This window comes from Piliocolobus tephrosceles, chromosome 8 (genome assembly GCF_002776525.5).
Source record: "Piliocolobus tephrosceles isolate RC106 chromosome 8, ASM277652v3, whole genome shotgun sequence".
Taxonomy (NCBI): domain Eukaryota; kingdom Metazoa; phylum Chordata; class Mammalia; order Primates; family Cercopithecidae; genus Piliocolobus; species Piliocolobus tephrosceles.
The window spans coordinates 20,826,650-20,851,146 of record NC_045441.1 but is presented as its reverse complement, the minus strand read 5'-3'; the positions used below and the strand labels follow the sequence as shown (position 1 = coordinate 20,851,146).

The following is a 24,497-nucleotide window of genomic DNA, read 5'->3' as shown; positions in this document are numbered from 1 at the left end:
CAGGCCACTGACTGGTACTGGTCCATGGCCTAGGGATTGGGGACCCCTGAATTAAGGAATAAAATAGGAACTTGATCCCAGTTCTGACTCCAAAACCCATTGTTTCTTCCATTTCAGCCCTACATGTCTGGTATACGTTATAGATCCAACATCTCTATTTGAAATCATCAACATGCCTGTTTTCATATTAAGTATGAAACACTAGGCTGGGCACGGTGGCTCATGCCTGTAATCCCAGCACTCTGGGAGGCTCAGGCGGGCAGATCATGAGGTCAGGAGATCAAGCCCATCCTGGCTAACGTGGTGAAACCCCGTCTCTACCAAAAATACAAAAAAGATTAGCCTGGCTTGGTGGCGGGCACCTGTAGTCCCAGCTTCTTGGGAGGCTGAGGCAGGAGAATGGCGTGAATGTGGGAGGCAGAGCTTGCAGTGAGCCAAGATGGCGCCACTGCACTCCAGCCTGGGTGACAGAGTGAGACTCTGTCTCACAAAAAAAAAAAAAAAAAAAAAAAGAATAAACACTAGCTTTGTTAAATGGAGTCCAGGAATGACCCACTCACTGAAGGGGCCTGTCTTGTAAGGAGTTAGGATATCCCCTACCAAAAAAGCCTAGCTTTCCCCCAATTCCTTCCAAGAAGGTTTGGTTTTGAGGTCATAGGCAGCAACCTGGGCATGTGTTACAAGAAGCAGGGGAAGTTCTTACTCATTAGACCTTTAATCTTTTGGGAATTAGAACAAGAATACTCTCCGAAGTAAATCATCATCTGCTCTTGGCTCTGCTACCATGTAAGGAGTTTACTTAGCAATATGTGACTGCCAGGCCCAGTTGCAGGTGGCTCTGAAAATATCTACCAAGTGACTACATTCTCCCAATTCTGACCCTAACCTGTATGGTGGCAATGACAGAACAGAAGGCCAAGGGATATCAACTTTCTGAAACAAACATAATCATGGTAGATGTTCGTGCTTTATTAAAATCTTAATCTGCCAAAACCTGGCACTAATCTGATATTCACTTTGCAATTATCTGGGCCCTTACTACAGTGTTCTATAATCTGGAGGAAAAGGACACTTCAGTAAAACAAATTCTAAAGTGGCAGTTTACTAGAGAGTAACTATTAATTTCCATACAGTATAATGCAAAATTGCCTTGTTGGTTCTAAGGACATGCCTCATCAGGGAACTCTGCCGCATTAGAGGACCAAGGTAAGATCTCTTCAGAGTGGCATCATCCCCAGTTGGCTCAATGGCTCCAGAGACAGGGAGGATGGCAAAGGGAAGAGGTGGTGGCATGCCTGCCTTGGCCAACTCTGCACAGGAATCTTTGCCCACAGTTTGGTCTGTGGCAGTTCCAGATAAAACACATGTTTAAATAAGAGTTCAAGCCAGGAAGTCTTGCTTGGATGAACTTTCTAGTGTGGGTAAAAAATGTCAACTAACGGACATGCCAGTGACTACTCACCTCTTACCACAAGAGTCAAGTTTAGAAACAACACTTGCCCTCAGCGAGTATTTGATGCACTAAAGAGTTTTTCTAGAAACCAGTTCAGACCTTTTGGGTAAATCAAAGAAGGCCCTTTGTGTGACATGCAACTGACTGTCCCCAGAAGATAAAAGAAAACAGGACTTCTGAAAACTTGCAAGATACCTAGAGCCTCTGCATGACAAAAATTCAGCATAAGTACACATTTTAGCTTTTCTAATTTCTTCTCGCCTAAAACAAATCCCCCCAATAATAAGAATGATAGAAGAAACTAGTAACATAAACCTTAAATCCTACGTTCATATCTTAGATTTTGGGCAAATATTGAATCCTTTTCTTTGAATGAGAGATAAGACTTTGCTAGTCTTGTGTAAGCAAATATCAGGGATCACACATACACTAGAAAAACACTTGATCTTTATGCCTATATTACTAACTGTTTCTATTTCTGATGTCTAATCCAAACAGCGCTGCTGTTAGGATCAAAGTGACCGTCCATGATGCACAGAGCATGTATCAGGGTAAAGTTCCAGCTGGGACGCAGGCACCAGCAATTGTAGAATTTGGGTTCTCCCTTCCTCAGATCCCTGACTGTCCTTGGTCATTGAAGAAAGATTCACAGTCCCTAGGCCGAGAGTCAGGAGCAAAACAGGAACATCAAGGGTGTGGTGTGAGGATGTTGCCAGCATGCGTGTGTGTGCACATACACTAATCTGAGACCCTGTCCACAGCCCAGCTTTCTTGGAAAGCCATTTAAAAGATATATATGTGGCAACAGAAGGGAGGAAGTCTCAAAATTAAGAACAGTTTTTCTGTGTGTGTGTCAAAACATTCATTTCTATCACATGCAGTAAAACTGTATTCCAGAGCCATTAATATGCCCTGGGGGAGTGAGAGGATTTGCAGCCTAAGATTCCAGACTTAAAGCCTGCTAAGGCCCTGAGCTGGGCAGCAGGGTGGGAGAAGGAACGGAGCATTGAAGGGGACATTTTATACAAACATTCTCCCTCATAGTGGCTGTACTAAGTAAACAATTGACAGGCACAAACTGCCACTCCAGTGTCTAATAACTACCCCTGCCTGAGCACCTGCCAGCGCCACCACTTCCCAGGTGTGTGATGCACATCATCTCGCTGAACTATGCTAGCCTCAGGAGAGAGTTGCTCTTCATTTTACAGGTGGGAAAACAAGGGCTTGGAGCAGTCAAGGAACTTGCCCAAAGTCACAGCATAGAAGTGATAGAATCCAAGTTTGGATCCAGATTTGATGGGTTCCAAAGTGTGAACTTATTTCTCCACTCCACAAAAATAAAACCTACTCTTCTTACAATCTTTGAAAGACCCCTCTTCTAGCACACTGCTGTTTGTTTTAAACATAGCTTGCTTATCTGTCTGGCATATTCGGTAGAAGTCTGTACTTTGTCAATGCCTGGCTTGCCTGGGTTTCAGCTACCTGGCCCCTGGCATCTACGCCCGGGTGAGAACAGGGTATCCACTCCTCTCTAAGATGCCTCGTGGAGTTAATCTTTTACTCTTCCCTGAAAGTGATAGTTCAATCTTCAATACTGGCAAGCACGGCATCTGGCTTCACTTTTTGTTGTTGTTGTTGTTTGTTTGTTTTTGACGGAGTTTCGCTCTTGTTGCCCAGGCTGGAGTGCAAGGGAGCGATCTCCGCTCACTGCAACCTCTGCCTCCCGGGTTCAAGCAATTCTCCTGCCTCAGCCTCCCGAGTAGCTGTGATTACAGGCACGTGCCACCACGCCCAGTTAATTATTTTTATTTTTATTTTTTTAAGTTGAGACAGACTTTCACCATGTTGGTCCAGGCTGGTCTTGAACTCCCGACCTCAGGTGATCCACCCGCCTTGGCCTCCCAAAGTGCTGAGATTACAGGCGTGAGCCACCGCGCCCAGCCCTGGCTTCACCCTTAAAGCAGAAAGGCCAGAAGTCATCAAGGCCATGGGTTTACTAGCTTCCCCAGACTTAATTTCAAACACCAACAACCGAAACGTCTCCTAGAATGCAGAGCCAATGGGACATCATCATCTGTCATTTCCTATGTTTTTCACAATGTGCCAAAACCACTGCGCACATTGGAGGCTTTTTTGAATGTGATATTCAGGCGACCTTGCCAAGCATTGTCTCATTTCCTTACTTTGTGGAGCTTGAAACCAAAGGGAAGTTCTCACCCTGTCTCCAGGACCAAGCAGGACACTGGGAGCAGCTGTCCCGTCTGCAGGCGGGACTCCATGAAGACTCCATGAAGGCCCCTGTCTGCCCTTCCAGCCTTTGGTCACAAACCCTCCAACGCTGGCTGTACGCTGGAATCACTTGGGGAACTTTTAAAAGATACGGAGTCCTGGGTCTGACTCCGTGAAATTCTGACGGAATTGATCTACGGTGCAGCCTGGACCTCTGGATTTTAAAAGCTCCCCAGGTGGTTCTAAGATGCTAGCACGATTGAGAACCCCTGCCTTCGACCACAACGGGATAAACGATTCCGCTGACGGTGCAGTTCATCCCTCTCAACTTTCGTTACATTCTTCAAATTCGCGGGTGTCTCCGGTTGGTTCCACCCAGAGCTCCTCCAGAGCGGCGCTGCGTTCCGCCCGCACGCAGATCCCGCCTCCCTGCGCCTCCTCGCTCGCAGCGCCCAGGATCCCCGAAAGCGTCTGCCCCGCGCGAATCCCCAGTCGCTGGGACTTACTTGGCCACCAGGTTTACAGACTTCGCAGCCGCTGAGAGCTAGAGAAGAGCCCAGAGAGCGCCGTGGTCCGAGGGCGCCGGGGCCTGGGAGCGCCGTGGCCCGGGAGGGCGCTGGGCGGCAGTTGCGCGAGGGAGGGGCAGGACCGGGGCGGCCGCCTCGCGGGCCCGGAACGGGAACTGGCCGCGACAACAGCCTCAGCCGCGCCCCTCTGTCGGCGCGCCCAAGAGCCTGCCGGCTGCTGGGAGAGGCCGCGGTCGGGCGGGGGCGGTCAAGGCAGGGTCCCACCGTGTTGCTGTTGCAGCTAGTCCGGATCGGGCGGGGCGGGGGGGGGGGGGGGGGGGGCGAAAGAAGCTGCACGCAGAGGGGCGCCTGGTGCGAGAGGGTGAGCAGCCGATGCCACCGCGCAAGGCCGAGTGGACAGGCCCAAGTTCGCCCAGAAGGTGACACACTTGGGAATTCGTGGTGCCAGGCCCGTCCCCCTAAAAGTGCCTACCCAGCACCTGCAACCAGAGCCAAGGCCTGGACATGATAGGGAAACTTGTTAATACGCGACACGTGGTCCTGAGGAAATCGAGCTTAGTGTAATCAAATTTTAATAACACTGCATACGTTTCAATTTATACTTTTTTAAAAATCTAAGCTTTTCTTCCTATCCTTAAATTTGTTCTTGGCAGTGCACATTTTATGTTCTATGCATATGCTGTAATAAGTTGTAAAGGAGTTTTTAACGTGCTAGTAAACGTCCCCAATAAAATAGTTTAAAACGTTTTGAGTGGAGAACGTGTCCATAAAGGATATTGATGCTACAGTAAGTTGTCACTTATTCACACTGAAGAAGTACATTCAATCATATAGCCACTAATGCTTGTGAGTATTAAAATTCCCATCAGAGGCTGCTTTCTGAGAAAGAGAAAGTATGTTCTTAAATCAAATGTGAAACTGCAAACGTAAAGTTGATAGGATCAAATGTGCCAACTTGTAAGGTCAGGCCTCTGAGCCCAAGCCTGCACTTACACATCCAGATGGCCTGAAGCAACTGAAGAATCACAAAGGAAGTGAAAATGGCGGGTTCCTGCCTTAACTGATGACATTACCTTGTGAAATTACTTCTCCTGGCTCAGAAGCTCCCCCACCGGGCACCCTGTGACCCCCACCCTTGCCTGCCAGAGAACAACCCCCTTTGACAGTAATTTTCCGCTACCCACCCAAATCCTATAAAACTGCCCCACCCTGGCAGGGTGCGATGGCTCACGCCTGTGATCCCAGCACTTTTGGAGGCCAAGGCTGGCAGATCATGAGGTAAGGAGACGGAGACCATCCTGGCTAACACGGTGAAACCCCATCTCTACTAAAAAATACAAAAACTTAGCCCGGTGAGGTGGCGGGCACCTGTAGTCCCAGCTGCTCTGGAGGCTGAGGCAGGAGAATGGCTGGCACCCGGGAGGCGGAGCTTGCAGTGAACCAAGATCACGCCACTGCACTCCAGCCTGGGTGACAGAGCGAGATTCATCTCAAAAAAAAAAAAAAAGGCCTCACCCCCTAACTCCCTTTACTTAAAAAACTTTATTGCTCCCACAAAGCCTGTTTGGTGATCTCTTCACATGGACGTGCATGACAGTAAGAACTGGAATGATGACTAGGATATGTGAACCCCAAATATCTGAGGCGGTCTCAGTTAACTTAGAAAGTTTATTTTGCCAAGGTTGAGGATGCTCACCCCTGATGCAGCATCAGGAGGTCCTGACATGTGCCCCAGGTGGTCAGAGCACAGTTTGGTTTTATACATTTTAGGGACACATGAGACATCAAGCAATATATGTAACATGAACATTGGTTCAGTCTGGAAAGGTGGGACAACTCAAGCAGGGAGGTCTTCCAGGTCACAGGTAGGTGAGAGACAAACGGTGTATCCTTTTGGGTTTCTGATTAGCCTTTTCGAAGGAAAAGGAGCCAATCAGATACGCATTTATCTCAGTGACCAGAGGGATGACTTTGAATGGAATGGGGAGGCAGGTTTGCCCTAAGCAGACCCCAACTTGACTTTTCCCTTTAGCTTGGTGATTTGGGGGTTCCAAGATTTATTTTCCTTCACAGATACTAATTCCTCCAGTCTATCCTTATACGAGCCTATGGTAGAAAAATTAGACACTTGTTTTTCATTTTCCTCTAGGATTCTGAACTTAACCTTCCATGTAGTAACTTCTCATTCTATTTTCCTTATCCTGTTTCTCTGGCTGCATTCTGAGTCACTTCAGTTCTGTCTTTTGACTCAGTAATTATTTCGTAGATGTTTGAATCTGTTTTTTAACCTGTCTATGGCAGGCAGAGTAATCTCCCCTCAGTGATGTCCACATCCTACCCCTGGAACCTGTGAATATGGCAAAGGGGCACTAAAGTTGCAGGTGGAATTAAGATTGCTAATCAGCTGACCTAGATGGAGGGATTATCCTGGGTTATTGAGGTGGGCCCAACGTAATCACAATGTAATCACAAAAAAAAGTGGAAGAAGGAGGCAGAAGAGGGAGAACCAGGGAGATGGCAGCCTGAGAAGGACTCGGCCAACATTGCTGGCTTTGAAGATGGAGGAATGAGACTGAGCCAAAGAATGCAGGTGGCCTCTAGTGCTGCAAAAGACAAGGAAATGGATACTCCCACAGACCCTCCAGAAGGAATGCAGTCCTGCCAACACTATGATTTTAGCCCAGTGAGACCCATTTTGGAATGCTGGCCTCCAGAACCCTAAGATAATAAATTTGTATTGTTTAAGACACTAAATTTATAGTAACTTGTTATAGCAGTAGTAGGAAGTTTTTAATTTAACTAAATTTTATTTAATTTAGTTAACTAAATTAACTAAATTAACTAAATTTTAATTTAATTTAGTTTAAAGTTCTATTTAAGTTTTTAATTTTAACAATAATATCTTTATTTTCTAGGATTTTTAGGGGTTTTTTTTGGTCTATTTCTAGCTTTCTTGGTCATTTTTAATAGTCTCCTTTTCTTTGTTGATTTTAAAATTTAAAAACTATTTCATAGTTGTTTTTGCTTTTAAAAAAGTTTATTATTGAGACATAATGTTTGTATTTTTATGGGGTACATGTGATATTTTGTTACAAGTATAGATTGTAATAATCAAGTCAGGGTATTTGGAGTGTCCACCACCTTAAGTATTTATCATTTCTTTCTTTCTTTCCTTTTTTTTTTTTTTTTTTTTTTTTTTGAGACATAGTTTCACTCTTGTCGCCCAGGCTGGAGTGCAGTGGCACGATCTCGGCTCACTGCAACCTTTGTCTCACAGGTTGCTAATAATGATGTTGAACATCTTTTCATGCACTTATTTGCTGTGTCTTCTCTCGGGTGAAATGTATCTTCGTGGCTTTTCTTCATTTTTTTTTGTTTTGTTTTTTAGTTTTTGACACTGGGTCTCACTCTGTCACCCAGGTTGGAGTGCCGTGGTATGATCATGGCTTACTGCAGCCTCCACCTCCTAGGTTCAAGTGCTCCTCCTGCCTTGGCCTCCTAAAATGCTGGACTACAGGCATGAACCACCATGCCCAGCCTCTTTGCTTCCTTTTCTGATTGGATTGTTTACTTTTTTACTGTTGAGTTTTGAGAGTTCTATATTTAGTGCGTAAATGTTTTCTCCCACTCCTAGCTTGTCTTTTTGTTCTCTTAGGGTCTTTCACAGAGCAAAGGTTTTTTTGTTTGTTTGGTTTTGGTTTTGGTTTGGTTTTTAATGAAGTCTAATTTATCCATTTCTCCCTTTATGGATCATGTTTTTGGTGTCAAATCTAAGAACTCTTTCCCAAGCCCTAGATTGCAAAGATTTTTGACTATGTTTATTTATTTATTATTTTTTTACTAGGAGTTTTATAGTTTTATGTCAGACATTTAAACCCAAGATCCACTCTGAGGTAATTTTTGTATAAGGCGTGAGACATAAGTCAAGGTTATTTTCTTCTTTTTCTTTCGACTATGGATGTCTAATTGCTGCTCTGACACCGTTTGTTGAAAAGACTGTCCCTCCTCCATTAAATTCCCTTTGAACCTTTCCAAAAAACCAGGTGAGTATATTTGTGTTGGTCTATTTCTATATTCTCTGTTCTGTTCCATCGATCTATGTGTTTATCTCCATGCTAATAACGTAAAATCTTGAAATTGGGTAGAGTGATCCCTCTCAATTTATTCTTCTTTTTCAAAATGGTTTTAGTTCCCTTTACTTTCCATATACATTTTAGAAAAATAATTATGCTGGTATTTTGAGAGTAATTTTGTTAACCTGCATATTAGTCTGGGGGAGAATTGACATCTCTGCTATGTTGAGTCTTCCAATCCATGAACATGACATGCCTTTCCATTTATTTAGGTCTTCTTTGAGTTCTTTCATCAGTGTTTTATAGTTTTTAGCATACAAGTCCTGCACATGTTTTGTGAGAGTTACACTTACGTATTTCTTTTTTTTTTTTATTTTTTATTTTTTTATTTTTTATTTTTTATTTATTTTTATTTTTTATTTTTTGAGACGGAGTCTCGCTCTGTCACCCAGGCTGGAGTGCTGTGGCCGGATCTCAGCTCACTGCAAGCTCCGCCTCCCGGGTTCACCCATTCTCCTGCCTCAGCCTCCCGGGTAGCTGGGACTACAGGCGCCGCCACCTCGCCCGGCTAGTTTTTTTGTAGTTTTTAGTAGAGACGGGGTTTCACCGTGTTAGCCAGGATGGTCTCGATCTCCTGACCTCGTGATCCGCCCGTCTCGGCCTCCCAAAGTGCTGGGATTACAGGCTTGAGCCACCGCGCCCGGCCTCTTTTTTTTTTTTATTAAAGCAATTGTATATATTGCTGGTAGGAATGTAAAATGGTTCAGCCAATGTGGGAAACATTTTGGGATTTCCTCAGTTAAACATAGAATTACCATATAGCCCAGCAATCTACTCCTTGGTATGAATCTATAATTGAAAAAAGGTACTCAAACAAACATATGTACATAAATGTTTAGAGCAGCACTATTCACAATGATCAAGGGCGAAAATAACCTAAATGTCCATCAATAGATGAATGGATAAGCAATTTATGATATACCCATAAAGCAGAATATTATTCAACCATAAAAAGGAATGAAGTACTGATACATGATACAATGTGAATGGAGCTTGAAGATATTATGCTAAGTCAGAGACACCATATACAAGGTCACATATTGTATGGTTCCATTTATGTTAAATACCCAGGATACCCAAATCCATAGAGACAAAAAACAGATTAGTAGTTTCTAGGGTCTGGGGAAAGGAGAAATGGGCAGTAACTGCTTAATGGGTATGTGGTTTCCTTTAGGGGTGATGAAAATATTTTTGGAGTAGGTAGAGGTCGTGGTTGCACAATATTGTGAATTTATTAAATGCTAATGTATTGTTTACTTTAAAATTAATTTTGTTATGTGATGTGAATTTCATCTTATAAGTAAATATACAATCAAAATGCAATTGTAAATGGTAATGCATTTTAAAATTTGGTGTCCATGTATTCATTTCTAATATATAGGAGTACAATTGATTTTTTGTGTTTATATTGTATCCCATGATGCTGCTGAACTTACTTACTGGTTCTAAGGGATATGTTTTGTAGATTCTTTGGGATTTTCTACATAGATAGTAATGTCATCTGAAAATAGGGATGGTTTCATTTATTCCTTTCTGATTTGTGTGCTTTTTATTTCCCTTTCTTACCTTATTGCACTGGCTAGAACTTCCAGCACTCTGTTGAATAAAATGGGTAACAGCAGGCTGGGTGCAGTGCCTCAAGCCTGTAATCCCACTCCTTTGGGAGGCTGAGGCAGGAGGACTGCTTGAGACCAGAAGATTGAGACCAATGTAGGCAACATAGTGAGACCCATCTCTACAAAAATTTTAAAAAATTACCCAGGTGTGGTGGTGTGCACCTGTAGTCCCAGCTACTCAGGAGGCTGATGCAAGAGGATTGCTTAAGTCCAGGAGTTTATGGCTACAGTGAGCTATGATTGTGCCACTGCACTCCAGACTGGGCAACAGAGTGTCTCAAAAAAAAAAAAAGACCGGTGAGAGCAAACATCCTCGTCTTGTTCTCAATTTTAGGTAGAAAGCATTCAGTCTTTTATTATTACGTATTAATATAATGTTAGCTCTAGGTAATTTATAGATGATGTTAATCAAGTTATTGAAATTCCCCTCTATTCCTATTTTTCTGAGAATTTTTATCATGCATGGGTGTTGAATTATGCCAAATGCTTTTTCTGCACCAATTGATATGATCATATAACTTTATCCTTTAGCCTGTTAAAAAAAAAAGTGGCTTATTTTGATTGATTTTCAAGTATTGAACCAGCATTGTATCTCTGGAATAAACCCCACCTGGTTATGATGCATAATTGTTTTTGTTCACTCCTGAATTCTAGTTTCTTATATACTGATAAGGATTTTTGCATCTATAGAGATATTGATCCATTGGCTTATTTTTGTTTACTTGTGTTTGTTTTGTCTCTGATTTTGCTATCAGGATAATGCAAGTTTCATTAAATGAATTGGTAGGGGTTACCATATATCCTTCCCTGTCGCTGGTAATTTTCTTTGCTCTAAAATTTACTTTATCTGATATTAGTATAGCCACTTGTTTTTTCCTTTGGTTAATGTTTGCATTGTATATTTTTTTCCATCATTTTTACTTCCAAATTGCTTATATTGTTATAGTTGAAGTAAGTTTCCTGTGGACAGCATAAATCTGGGTCATGATTTTTAGTCCACTCTGCCAATGTCTGTCTTTTACCTTGTGTATTTAAACAATTTACATTTAATGTAATCATTAATATGTTAGGGTTTAAGCCTGCCATTTCATGTTTTATGTTCTGTTTGTTCTGTTTTTAATTTCTCTCTTTTCTTATCCCTGCCTTCCTGTGGGTTACTTGAACATTGTTTTGGAATTCCATTTTGATTTATTTGTTGTGTTTTTGAGTATATCTATTTATATACTTTTTTAGTGGTTGTTCTAGGTAGTATATATACATAATTTTTCAGTCTACTGGTATCATCGTTTTACCAGTTCAAATAAAATGCAGAAAACTTATTTCCCTTAGCTCTCCCCTTTTATAATCATTTAAAATATTACCTCTACATATATTTAGAACCAGTAGTGTTATAATCTCTCCTTCAACAATCAAACATATTTAAAGAAACTCAAGAGAAGTAAAGTCTATTGTATTTACCCATATTTTTGCTCACAATGATAATTTTTTCCTTTCTGATGTTCCAATGTTCCTGCATTTATTATTTTCTCTCTGCTTAGAGAACAGCCTTCAGCCATTCTTTTAGGGAAAGTTTCTGGCAACAAATTTTATTAGTTTTCCCTCATCTGAGAATGTCTTGATTTCTCCTTCATTCTCAAAGGCTATTTTTACTGGATTCTTAGTTGATGGTTCTTTTCTTTCAGCACTTGAAAAATGTGCCACTTCCTTGGGGCTACCACAGTTTGTGATGAGAAATTTGGTGTCATTCGAATAGTTTTTTTTTCCTATAGGTAAGGTGTCATTTCTTGCTGTTCTTAAGAATTTTTCTGTCTTTAGTTTTCAGAAGTTTAACTATGATGTGACTTGGTGTGAATTTCTTTATGTTAGGGGTTCACTCCATTTCTTGAATCTGTAGGTTTATGTCTTTTGCCAAACTTGAGAGACATTTTAGTCATTATTGATTTGGGTACTTTCTCAGCCTGCCCTTTCTCTTCTGGGGAGGCTCCCATAACACAAGCATTAGATCTTCTGCTGTAGTCCCACAGGTCCCTGAGGCTCTCATAGTTTTATTTTCCCTCAAGTATATTTTATATCTATTGTTCAAATTGGATAATTTCTGTTGCTCTATCTTCCCAGTTCCCTGATTCTTCCCTCTGCCCCCTCCATTCTGTTGTTGAGCCCATCCGTTGAGTCTATAGTTTCAGTTATTATATTTTTTCAGTTCTAAAATTTCCATTTGGTTCTTCTTTATGTCTTCTATTTCTTTGCCAAGACTTTCTATATTTTCATTTGTTTCAAGCATGTTCCTCATTGCTCACTGAAATATTTTTATGATGGCTGCTTTAAAATCTTTGTCAGATAATTCTAATGTTGTCTCAGTTTTGGCATCTACTGATTGTCTTTTTTCATTTAATTTGAGATCTTTCTGGTTGTTGAAATGAGTGATTTTTCAATCGAAACCTGTGCATTTTGGAGATTGTTATGAGATTCTACATCTTATTTAAATTTACTATTTTAGCTGGCTTACTCTGAAACCACTTCAGCAGGAGAAAGTGAGGGGGCACTGCTTCAGTACTGCCAGGTGTGGGTAGAAATTCAGGTTTCCCACTCAGTTTCTGTTGTCACCAAAGTGGGCGGGGTGGGTGGAATGCACCTTGCTACTTAGGAGTAACAGTAGGGGTGGGAGGGGTAGAACTTTCAATTGCCCACTAGTTCTCTAATGATATCTTCTTGGCTGGGAGTAGGAATGCTTTGTTACTGCTTCCCATGTGACCTCCACCAACACCACAAAAAGAGTGGCTTAGTTACCACTGAGAGGTAGTGAAAGTCCTGACTGTTTACTTGAACTTTGATCCCAACCCAGTAGGAAGGGCCAGGGGTACTATTACTGCCAGATGGCGGTATAAGCCCAGGCTCCCCACATGGTTTCCACCAACACCTTGAGGGAGAGAGTCTTGTTATTGCCAGAAGGCTCCCTACTTAGCTTTTTCTGACCCTACCTGGTGGTGGTGAGGTTAGGGTTCTTCATTATAGCCTGGCAAGTGTGGAAGTCTAGGCTCTCCTCTTGACCTTTGCTGGCATGAGTGGAAACTGGCATCCACAATTTTTTCTGTGGTATAACTGGAATAGACTGATTATTCTCTAAAATCTTTGTCATACTAGGTTGTCCTGGTTCTTTGACGAGAGCAGGCTTTTCTTTTGGGGTGTGTGTGTGTCTGTGCTCATTGGTGCTTTCAAGTTGCTGATTTCTTAAGTTGCAAGTACGAGATATATGAAGCAAAAGAAAACTGAGAATTCAGCATTATGTTGTGCCTTGGGTCCTGAGATCCCTGAATAGCCTGTCCTCTCTCCACCTTTCAGAGTATTCTTCTGTTTGTTTTATATGTAATGTTCAAGGATTTTAGTTGCTCTTAACTAGAGGAATAGGGAAAATCATACCTATTCCATCTTCACAGAAGCCAGTCTCCATACATACTTACTTCATATTGTTTTAAATAGTTTCAGTATCTTTTTTTTTTTTTTCCTGAGATGGAGGCTCGCTCTGTTGCCCAGGCTGGAGTGCTGTGGCACGGACTCGGCTCACTGCAAGCTCCACCTCCTGGGTTCACACCATTCTCCTGCCTCAGCCTCCCTAGTAGCTGGGACTACAGGCACCCACCACCATACCCGGCTAATTTTTTCTTTTTTTTTTTTTTTGTATTTTTTTAGTAGAGATGGGGTTTCACTGTGTTAGCCAGGATGGTCTCGATCTCCTGACCTCATGATCCGCCCCCCTCGGCCTCCCAAAGTGGTGGGATTACAGGCGTGTGCCACCGTGCCCAGCCGATCATTTCAGTATCTTAAAACCTTGGGGATCTAAATGTGTTTTTTCTTAACAAATCAGTTTTTTTCTGCTCTCATTCATGATGTATCATTTTCCTTATCTTTTACATTTTTAAGGGTAGTCCTGAGAACCTAAATTTAAGCTTTCTCCAGAGAGGATTTGCTTCTGTTTCTGCCAGGAGCCGCTGGGGCTACCAACTGGGGACCGTTTTAGTTCTCTTTAAGGATCCTGGCTTCATACAGAGTCTTTAGGTTCAGTTTTCCTGTCCTGCAGCAAGGGTGCTCCAGTGTTAGTAGTTCAAATCCAGAGCTATTATTGGCATTTGTGCCCAAGAACATCAGGATCATTTGTTTACCAGTACTTTGTCCTTTCAGCTCACAGTTCATCTTTCTTCTTTTTGTGGAGGAGGAATTGGTACACCCTGAAGATTTTCCTTATTTCCTTGCAAGTCCAGATGTGGTTTTCAAAAACTATTTGTTATAGTTTATACAGGATCTGTCAGTATTGTGTTTAGAGGGCCAAAATCACTGGTAGAAAGGGAAACCTCCTACATATAACATTTGCATTTTAAATGTTACCTTGAAAACAATTTAAAAAAACAGTATTTCTCATGATTATTAGGCTTTTCTTTCTTCATCTTTTTTTTTAGACAGGGTCTTGCTCTGTTGCCCAGGCTGGAATCCAGTGGCACAATCATAGCTTGCTGCAGCCTCGAACTCCTAGGCTCAAGTGATCTTCCCAACTTAGTCTCCTGAGTAGCTGGGACTACAAGTATGTGCCACCATACCTAATTTTTTAACTTTTTTGTAGAGACGAGTTTTTGCTGTGTTGCCCAGGCTGGTCTTGAGCTCCTGTCCTCAAGTGATCCTCCCACATCTGTCTCCCAGAGTGCTGGATTATAGGTGTAAGCCACCGTGCCCAGCCCCAGATTTTTCTTAAAAGGCAAACATGAAGGTTTTTATTGTTAGCATTTTGAATTCTTTAACCAAAGTTGTCATTTTATGTGAGAGATTATTAGAATAATATTCAATTCTTAGTATCTACAGCAAAACTGAGCCTTGTTCACTATACTACTATAAGCCTTGTAAGTGGGTTCTTGCTCACTGACAAACTTGGTTTTCTTGGGAGGAATTAAGAACAAGGAGAAAACTAGAATATGGGGGAGGATATATGGGAAATAGTGAACTGTGATAGCTGTGAAATATGGTCTAACCTGTAGTCTATGACAGCCTCACTACAGAACTGCAGCTGTAGCCTGAAAATTCCTTTTACATTTTTCATAAGAGAACACATTTTTATTTTATACTCCTGCAACTAGTTCAGCCTCATTCCAGCTCAGAAGGCACAGCTCACTGCATTCCACAGAGACATAGAGAATTTTTGATAACTAATATGCATGACTCTTCTTTTCTTCATTTATTCAGTACATAAATTTAAGGTTGCTATTTCTTGAAAAGCCAAGAATCCAAGTGCCTCTGCCGCCCCAAATTTTTTTCATCATAGTACTGACTCTCCTACTTTAAAATCCTGTTCCAAAGATGGCCCTGGACAAATTTAATTCTTCAATAAAATAAGAATTGCTAATACTTACCATATGCCACTTTCTATCCTAAGATTTCATATATATATATACTCATTTAATCCTCAAAATAATCCTAAGATGTAGACGTTTTGGTTATCCTCACTTTATATGTGAAGAAACTGAGACACAGAGAATAAATGGTGGCACAGACAATTGATCCTTGGCTATTTGGCTCCAGAGTCTGTACAATACTACTGCAGATGCTGCATAGCCAAGACCAGACCCAGCATGTGTGATGATTTAACAACATAATGAAATGAAGTACTTTAGTAGAGACAACAGGTTAAACCACAAATACATTTATTCCTCTAAAAACAGTATACCATCTTTCCAATTTTCAAAATGTTATTATCAATTCTCTGCAGATTACTCTCATTAAGCTGATTTTTAAAAATCTCAGACAGAGCAGAGCAATTCACCAGCACCATCATCAAGCGAGCTACAAATCTATCTTTTACCAGAGCAAGGAGAGACTTAAGATCAATTCAACAGAATAGCTTTCAGTGTTTACAGAAGGGGTACTCACATTCACTTGTCACACATTGCAGACCCTCATACGCCCCTTTTAAATTGTCTAACTCCTATCCCAGTTTCTTTTTATAGTCTGAAAACAAGGAATCACCCAAGTAAGGTACTCCTTCAGAGCACTGCCGCAGATGGATCAAACATGGAGATCCCCCAGATCCCTGTTCTCAAGTGTTAAAAATATTTTATATTAGCACGTAGAATACCCTTAGATATATTCTGTTACGTTCTAAAGAGTTTGTGTTTCCCCCTTTTTGATGATGTCCTCTATTTCTTCTGAGACCTTTCCTGTATAGTCATTTGGTTCTATTGCTTTTAACTTCTCTTGATACTCCAGCGGCAAACCATTTTCTTTTGCACCCATGCAAATAATCTGGAAATGGTTAAAACAAACAAACAAACAAAAAAACCCTTTAGTTAGGAATATAATATAATGTACCATACCACAGCTTTATTTGCCTTCTCAAGGTATGAAATATTAGCTTTCAGATAACTCTAGAATAAACAGGTATATAACAAATAGAATACCATCATCCTCTCACACTGAGCATGAATGCATATGGAGTTTTCAAAGCCAAATGAAACATCCTCATGGAATATCAACTTTCTCAATATGTGATTTTAAATATTTTAATATTAAGACAAAAATATCTATATAGAATTTGTATGGCCTTTTAAGAAAAAAAAATACCATTCTTCAAAAAAATATTAAAGTTTACAGAGAGCAGTTTTGGTTACAATGCCAGAGTTTACCCTTGCTCTGAATTAGACATGGGAGAATAAATGGCAACTGTGTTCAGTGATACTTTCAAGATCTATACCAGGTTAACTTCTCTAGGTTCCATACTAGAAAATTCCAGACGAGGCCTAGGAACCAGATTACCTATTACAGGTGCCATGACCTGATTGGGCCTGCCAACAGACAGCTAAGCTTGGGTTCTGAACAGGAATGTTGGGGTCTCTATCCCACATTCTTGTCTTGTGCTTGCAAGGGTGATTTCCCTGATTCTGAAAGGCAGTGTGATGTTTCTTTCTCCACCTAGGGATGAAAAACATTTCAGCAGTAGAAAGTATGTTTTTTCCCCTATAAAAATGAATCTTGGTATTCATAAAATACTGTGTTATGGGGAGAAAAACATTACAAAAGCATATATATGCACACACACACACACATATATACACACGTATATATATATATATATATATATATATATATATATGGAGAGAGAGAGAGCACGAGAGAGATACTAAATCTGTTAAAATACACTCATATTCTTTTCTACTTCAATACATGCCTACATCATAAAAATGAAGCAAAAATTTATTGCCAGGCAAAAGAAAGAAAGAGACAGAGAGAGAGAGAAAGAAAGGAAGAAAATACATGTCTAGAATTCTGACTCACATACATTTCTAAAAATTTTTTTTAATAAATAGTTTTAAAAACATAATTCAATCATTACACATAATAATATTTTTGAATCTGTACATTAGGTAAATAACTATCATTTTTATATTTAAAGACATTTTTATTAAAATAAATATTTATGCAGAATTTAAAACATACAAAGCCTTTTATTTCTTTTTTAAAAATTTTTTTGACAGCGTCTGACTATCACCTGATCTCAGCTCACTGCAACCTCCACCTCCGTGGTTCAAGCTATTCTTATGCCTCAGCCTCCCAAGTAGCTGGGATTACAGGTGCCTGCCACCACAGCCTGCTAGTTTTTGTATTTTTAGTAGAGATGAGGTTTCACCATGTTGGCTAGGCTGGTCTCAAACTCCTGACCTCAGGTGATCTGCCCGCCCCAGATCAAAGTGGTGGCATTACAGGTGTGAGCCACCACGTCAGGCCTAAAGTCTTTTAAAAACAATATATTCTTTAGTTTCTCTCAGTGAAATTTAAAAAGTAATCACCACCAGTCTGTAAATAGCTTACCTTTTTATACTGTGGGGATGGCGGAGCACTTTCGTAATTTGTCATCAGGTAACTTCGACAGGTTATTTCTCTTCCTTCTTGAGTTGCAACTTTAACTTCTATTACTACATACATTCCACTTTTAACCCCTTCTTGCCTGAAACCAGAACAGCCAAATTTTAACCATATTTGACCTAGCCAATTTAGCTCACTGGGTAAGGTCTTTTTATAATAGTCAAGACGGGGTATGGGATTAAACATTTAACTACATATGAACATACTTGCTCCCTATGTATTTGGGATAAAAAATATATAAATTTACCACATTGAAAGTAAGCCTAGCATTTAGGCTGGGTGTGGTGGCTCACACCTGTAATCCCAGCACTTTGGGAGCCAGAGGCAGCTGGATCACTTGAGGTCAGGGGTTCAAGACCAGCCTGGCCAACATGGTGAAATGCCATCTCCACTAAAATATGAAAATTAGCCAGGCGTGGTGGTGGGCACCTGTAATCCCAGCTACTCAATAGGCTGAGGCTGGAGAATCACTTGAACCCGGGAGGTGGAGGTTGCAGTGAGCTGAGATTATACTGGGGCAATCCAGGCTGGGAGACAGCAAGACTCCATCTCAAAAAAAAAGACTAGGTGCAGTGGCTCACACCTGTAATCTCAGCACTTTGGGAGGCCAGGGTGGGCGATCACCTGAGGTCAGGAGTTCGAGGCCAGTCTGACCAACATGGAGAAACCCCGTCTCTACTAAAAAAAACACACACACACACACACAAAATTAGCCCGGCATGGTGGCACACGCCTGTAATCCCAGCTACTCGGGAGGCTGAGGTGGGAGAATCGCTTGAACCTGGGAGGCAGAGGTTGGGGTGAGCACGAGATCGTGCCATTGCACTCTAGCCTGGGCAGCAACAGCGAAACTCCATCTCAAAAAAAACAAAAACAAAAACAAAAACAAAAAGTAAGCTTAGCTTAGCATTTCAATTAGAAGGCCTGAGACATAATATTACTTGTTATAGTCCTAACATAACTCTCCATATTTATCTTGTCTTAAAAGAGGCTTCAATGTAGTTTTTTTTTTTTTCATCTTTATACCCCTGAAACATTGTTCTTTGGGCTACAAAAAATGGATGGTGTTCTGACAGCAAGAGAATATCCACCTAGAAAAAAGGTATAGAGGATGGCTCATTCTCCTTCACAAGTGAGGTAAAGTACCCAGCATGTCAGATAACCCTCTCTTCTCAAGGCCTCTTCTGCAACTTTTCTTTGTATGAAATGCTCTGCCACACAACTCTGAGAGCTCTAGTTATAAAAAGTATCAAAGCATTTCTAACATGTTGTCAAATGCTTCTACAAAGTATTACTTATTTACTGATTCACCTGCCATCTTAAATAATCGTTCTTTAAAAACTGATTTCAAGTAACTTTCAAAATCAACAAAAATATGTAACAGTTACAGAAATCTTCATGCCTTTTCACAGTATGAAACTACAAAGAAAAATTATAAAAGACAATAGAATGAAAACTAAGGGCTTCCATCTTTTACATAAGAGATTACAAACATCCCCCTAAATCTTTATCAGAAAGTGTAGCCCTTCTAGACTTTTTAGCAAACTCACATTATCATGCCTTTTATGTTGACTCTAAAAATATAATGAATATGTCTGTAGTATGTGGTTTTGAAAAACTAACACACAGATACACATCCTCACATATAATCTGCTTTCTGAATTAGTTATTGTTTAACTTATAATTAGAAGCCACCTACTCATCCAGAGAATTTAAATTGCTTTTGTTCATTTTCCATACTACTCCCCACACTTCATCGCCAGGACTTTGAAAAATGGTGGCTATCCCTCCATGCCAAGTTTGACTTGTTTTGCCTTGGGAATTGCCAAAGTCAAGCTTAAAATCCTACAAAGGAAATCAAAGTGATATGATCAATATCCACTTGAACCCAAATTTCCCTCCTCAAAATAAAAAGGATTTACCTTGAACTCCATACAATTAAAACATTCAATAAACAGAGTTCCTTCTATGTCTAAGAAGCTGTGGAAAATATAAAGTTAAACAGACAAGGACCCAGATCTCAAGGACTATTTTTTTTATATATTTTTCTTTAAAAATGAAACATATACTGAATATGTACAGACATCTTAACAAAAACAAAAAGTTTAAAGGAAAAAAAGAAATCCCATAATCCCAATGCCTTAACACAACTGTTTTCATTTTTGCAAATTACTTCCCAGTCTTCTTACATACACATAATTTTTTACTTAGAGACAAGCTGGGTGATGGCTACATGTGGGTTATAATATTCTCTCTTCTTTTATGTCTGTAGAGTATCCTACCAACATATATCACCAACTTTGCCCTGAGAGACCTGGCATTTGAGGATGAATGATTTGTGTATTTATGAACACTAATACTCATGAATTATACTAATTTACCTACAATAATCATAAGAGCAGCTAACACTAACTGTGAATGGGAAGGACATTTAAGCAGGGGATGAGCATGCCCAAAGGCGTGGATAAAAAGAGTGTGTTTTGGGGGCCAGGTGCAGTCGCTTACGTCTGTAATCCCAACATTCTGGGAGGCCGTGGTGGGTGCATCCTTTTATACTCAGTGCTATTGGCATTATACGGACCATTCCCTTTTATTTTGCTAACAACTTTCTTATACCCATTTTACAGCAATAAACACTGTGGGTTAGAAAGATTAAACAACCTGCCCAAGATCTTGGAACTAGTAAGTAATGAAACTAGGTTTCTAGTTTAACTTCTTTCCTCACAGAGGTGGGCAATCAGGGGCTAGAGTCCTGGGGAAGATTAAAAATCCTTATGTGAAAAAACAAAATAAAAAATAAACAAAAACAAAACAAATACAAAACAGAATCCTTATGTGGCTTATTTGGCCTAAGAAGATTTCTTTCTTTCTTTCCAGAGCTTAGTTTCCTTTTAGACAAATTTAAAAGGTTAAACTAAGTGATAATTCTAGGATCCTTTTCAGGTTTATATTTTACCCCTGTCACTTGTATTTTCTCGAAAAACGTGTCAGACATCTCAGGCATAGGGTTGGCTGGAGCGACCAGTACCTTTATTCAGCATAAGAGATGTTCTTCTAGGACAATGTGTCTCTGGCAGGACACCAGGAGATCTGATAAAAGTTACAATTCACACTAACTGGTTGTGTATTGCTAAATCCAATAAACAATTTTCATTCCTCATCTTGTTCCACTTCTCAGTAGAACGTAGGTAACCGTCTTCTCCTGATCTGCCTCTTTCCTGATTTTCAGGCTGTTCCTTGATCTCAATCCCCTTTGCCAGCTCCTCCTCCATTACCTGATTTTTAAATGTTGGATTTGCTCAAGGCTTAGTCTAGGCCACGGGTGTCCAACCCTTTGAATGCAAGAATTTTTTTGCTTACCTGTGGTGGCGGACATCATGAAAATTAGGCATGGCCTTTTGTGTGTGTGTGTTTGTTTGTTTAAGCTCATCAGCTATCGTTAGTTTTAGTGTATATTACGTGTGGCCCAAGACAATTTTTCTTCCTCCAATGTGGCCCAGAGAAGCCAAAAGGTTGGACATCCATGATCTAGGCCATTTTCTCTATTCATTTGGCAATTTGCCCAAGACATTCTCATCCCCTACAATGGCTTCAAATATTCTGATCATCTTTAAATCCAGACTAGATCACTCTTCTGAGCTTCAGAAGAAGTGCTTAGAACAGGGCCTAGCACACAGTAAGCACTTGATAAATGTTCGCTAATATTATTCTGTTCACTTGACTGTTTAGCAAGCATTTCAAATTCAAAATGTTCAAACTGAACTTACAATTTTCTCCTCCCCAACTGGATTTTCCTCTTCTCTGTGCAAACATCACCTGCGTCTATCTGCTGCCAAAAACCTGAGTCATCTTTTATATTCTCTTCACACTCAATCACTATGCTTTAACAATGTTATCTCCAAATTAGTTCTCAAATCCATCGACCCTGCCCTGCCACCACCCTAGTTCAAGATGCCATTCATTATCTTTGGCATAAATTGCTGTAAAAACTTCCTGAACTCTCCATATCCAGTCTTCCCTCCTTCAAATCTATTTTTCATGTGACCAGAATGTGCTTTGGGAGATAGAAATCTCATCTTTCATGTGCTTTAGTTCTGCAGTGTGTCTTATTTGGCTTCTGAGGTCTTGGAAGATGTGGCACTTCCACATCTCTCCAGTCTTCATGCCACATTCCCCTTATTAAACTCCAGCCACACTGACTGAAAGATCCAGCTCCTCTTTCTTCAGGCCCTTTGCAGAAGATGCTGTCCCCTGTTTTGTGTGCTTCCCACCTCTGCAATCATTCAGGTCTCAGCTTAAAAGTCACATTTTCAGGCAGGGCTTTCCTGAGCATCCTGGTTAGGTCAGGTACCCTGGTCATACACCCCATTTCACTTTGCATGCCTCCTGTTAAAGATGGACCATATACCTGTAACTGAATAATCCCTTGTTTGATATCTCTTCCCCCTGCCCCGACTATAAGCATTTGGACTCCCTTCCTACAGTTGGGAAATTCCCTACTTTATGAGTTTGGGAATAGGGAGTACCAGAGCCTGACTCCCATTTTTGAGGCTTCAAAGGCCAGAAGTTGGTTCTCTCAGTTTTGCTTAAAGTCATAGCATGGGTATGTGGCCAAAACTTAGCCAATCAAGACATTCTGGGGCTTTCAATTAGAAGCTAGTGCCCAAGACAGCAGGGACTCCAGAGTGGCCGACACATTCGGATTTCAGGAACTGCAGGGATGTACAGAGCAGGCAGTGTCCAGGGCAGGTGGTGGTGGTGGTAGACAATACAGCATCCATGCTTACCAAGTTCAGCAGTGGCGCAGAAGAGGCTCCCTGGGCTGGTTCTGTTGTGTGATGCCCACTGTATTACAGTTGCTGCGCCTCCCTTTATGCCTGTCCGTTTTGTCAGCTTTGTACTCCTGCCTTCCTGGTCATTCTGTGAGCTCTCCAATAGCCTTTCAACACATTCTTTTTTTTTTTTTTTTTTTTTTTTTCTGCTTAAATCAGCCAGTTTCTGTTGCTTGCAACTAAGAACTCTGACGAGGTTAGCAGAGATCATGTTTGTCTCGTTGGACGCTATCAAAAAGTTTTGTACATACTCTATTGCACCTCTCTCCTACAGGCTGAGAGTTCCTCAAAACAGTCACTTTACTCAATCATGTTTATACCCCTAGTGTTAAGTGCTGGAAGAATATGTGCTAAGTGAATGAATGGACTGGGCTGAAGAGCAATGATTTACCAACACTGGTAATAGTTCATCCAGGCCCTTGACCTAACTGAGCATAGCATTATTACGAATAAGACATGGTCCCAGCTTTCAGGACCTCTCAGAGGAGGAGCGAAAGGCAGGTAAATGGATTTTCACAATGCGAGGTGAGAAGTGCTGTAACAAAGGTATGTACAGAGCAGAAAGCAACCAATTCCCAGACCCGGGTCAAAGAAGGCTCCTCAGAAGTACCCACTGAATGCACTCTGTTAAGTTAGTGGACGAGAGGCCAAATCGGTGCAGACCGAGCAGCCAGTGCAAAGGCCAGGAGGGGGAAAGCTCCGGGCAGCCTGAGAGGGCACCGTGGCCGGGGCAGCGCCGGGCAGTGGGCCCAGCGGAGGAGGTGGACCAGCCCAGGAGGCGGATGCCTCGTCCTATTACCCTCATCAGGAAGAACTGCATGCCTGACCCGATCGGCCACATGTGCCCCTGCGGAAGCGCCTTCTGGGCATCCCGGCCCCAGAGTGGGTAGCGCGGGCGGGGGCACTCACCTGCAGGCGGGCCACACAGAAGAACGCCGCCGAGGGGTTTCGGAGGTGGATCCTCTCGGTCAGCAGGTTGCTGCCGTAGGCAAAGTACAGAAAACTCTCCTCATCCGGACCCGGGACGTCCTTGCAGCCCGAGTTCTCCATGTCCTACTACACGTCTGCACGGGAGCCTGGAGCAGAGCTGTAAGGAGCGGCCAGAGAGCGCAGCACTGCGGCCCACTACTCCCGCGCAGTGACAGCCGCGCCGCAGCCTCAGGGTTAGGGGACTGGCGGGAAGCGTGGGCCGGTCAGGAGCGAGCGCTCTCCTGATTGGCTGCCGATCCCCACCTACCTGAGTCGCCCCCTTTGATTGGCCATCCGCACGGCCTTCTCTCCGCCTTCCGCTGAGACTCAGAAATACTCTGTCCCGAAGCGACCCGGCGCTGGCTCCTCATTAAACACGATCCAGTGATGTCCCACCCCTCCTTGCTCAAGGCTTCCTCTGGTTCTCTGATTGAGGGGTGGGCAAGCACTCCTCACAGGCGGGTCGGGTTGGATGGGCACCCGCTGAAGGTCTCGGCGCGTGACTGGTTTCTCCGCTCAAGGCTGCGCGCGTGTGGTTTTTTGGTACTTTCTGCGCCTTAGGGAGTTCTGGTCAGATCTGAGGCGAAACAGCGGCCCTGGCCACTCCATCAACGGCTGCCTCACCCGGCAGCTCGCCCTGTCCTGCCTTCCTGGCCTAGAGGAGTCAGGCAGACGGTCCGTTAACCCTTTCTGCTAGTTCCCTCATGCCGAGCCCTGGTCATCAACCTGACCCCTTTCCACAGACCCGTCCCTTGCTGGAGCCCTGGACTCCCTTCCCTGATGGAAGTAACATGCCTGGGCTTAAATTCCGATGCTGCCAGTTACTAGCCAAGTAACCT

General features: G+C 42.0%; 2 protein-coding genes across 7 annotated transcripts in view; both read right to left on the bottom strand.

Annotated features, from left to right (window-relative positions):
• NOD1 (nucleotide binding oligomerization domain containing 1) overlaps positions 1 to 4,492 on the bottom strand; it is a 49,022-nt gene extending 44,530 nt beyond the window's left edge. For 2 of the 5 annotated variants that reach the window (XR_002725566.2, XR_002725567.2), the window contains exon 1: positions 4,189 to 4,492. The gene's annotated coding sequence lies outside the window, so the exon portion shown is untranslated. The remainder of the gene's footprint in view (positions 1 to 4,188) is intronic. The other 3 variants (XR_002725565.2, XM_023188390.2, XM_023188389.2) reach the window with 3 other exon arrangements.
• Positions 4,493 to 15,625: 11,133 nt separating this feature from the next.
• On the bottom strand, positions 15,626 to 23,884 carry GGCT (gamma-glutamylcyclotransferase). Of its 2 annotated transcripts, none has more exons than XM_023188397.2 (4): positions 23,599 to 23,884; positions 19,557 to 19,702; positions 17,804 to 17,939; positions 15,626 to 16,240 (listed from the first exon to the last, which is right to left on the bottom strand). In XM_023188397.2, the coding sequence occupies exons 1-4, from the start codon at positions 23,737 to 23,739 to the stop codon at positions 16,097 to 16,099; spliced, it is 567 nt and encodes a 188-aa protein (XP_023044165.1). In that variant the 5' UTR covers positions 23,740 to 23,884; the 3' UTR covers positions 15,626 to 16,096. The 2 variants fall into 2 exon arrangements, with proteins under 2 accessions (XP_023044165.1, XP_023044166.1); XM_023188398.2 differs by lacking the exon at positions 17,804 to 17,939 and adding an exon at positions 16,751 to 16,906.
• Between the last annotated feature and the right edge of the window lie 613 nt (positions 23,885 to 24,497).

What these genes read in the sequence shown, in the direction of transcription:
- GGCT (XM_023188397.2), bottom strand. Translation starts at nt 23,739, where the DNA reads ATGGAGAACTCGGGCTGCAAGGACGTCCCGGGTCCGGATGAGGAGAGT. An exon ending in TCTGTGTGGCCCGCCTGCAG is followed by an intron (nt 19,703 to 23,598) that starts GTGAGTGCCCCC and finishes TTTCCTTTGTAG; the next exon opens with GATTTTAAGCTTGACTTTGG. An exon ending in AATTTAAATTCTCTGGATGA is followed by an intron (nt 17,940 to 19,556) that starts GTAGGTGGCTTC and finishes TTCTGGTTTCAG; the next exon opens with GCAAGAAGGGGTTAAAAGTG.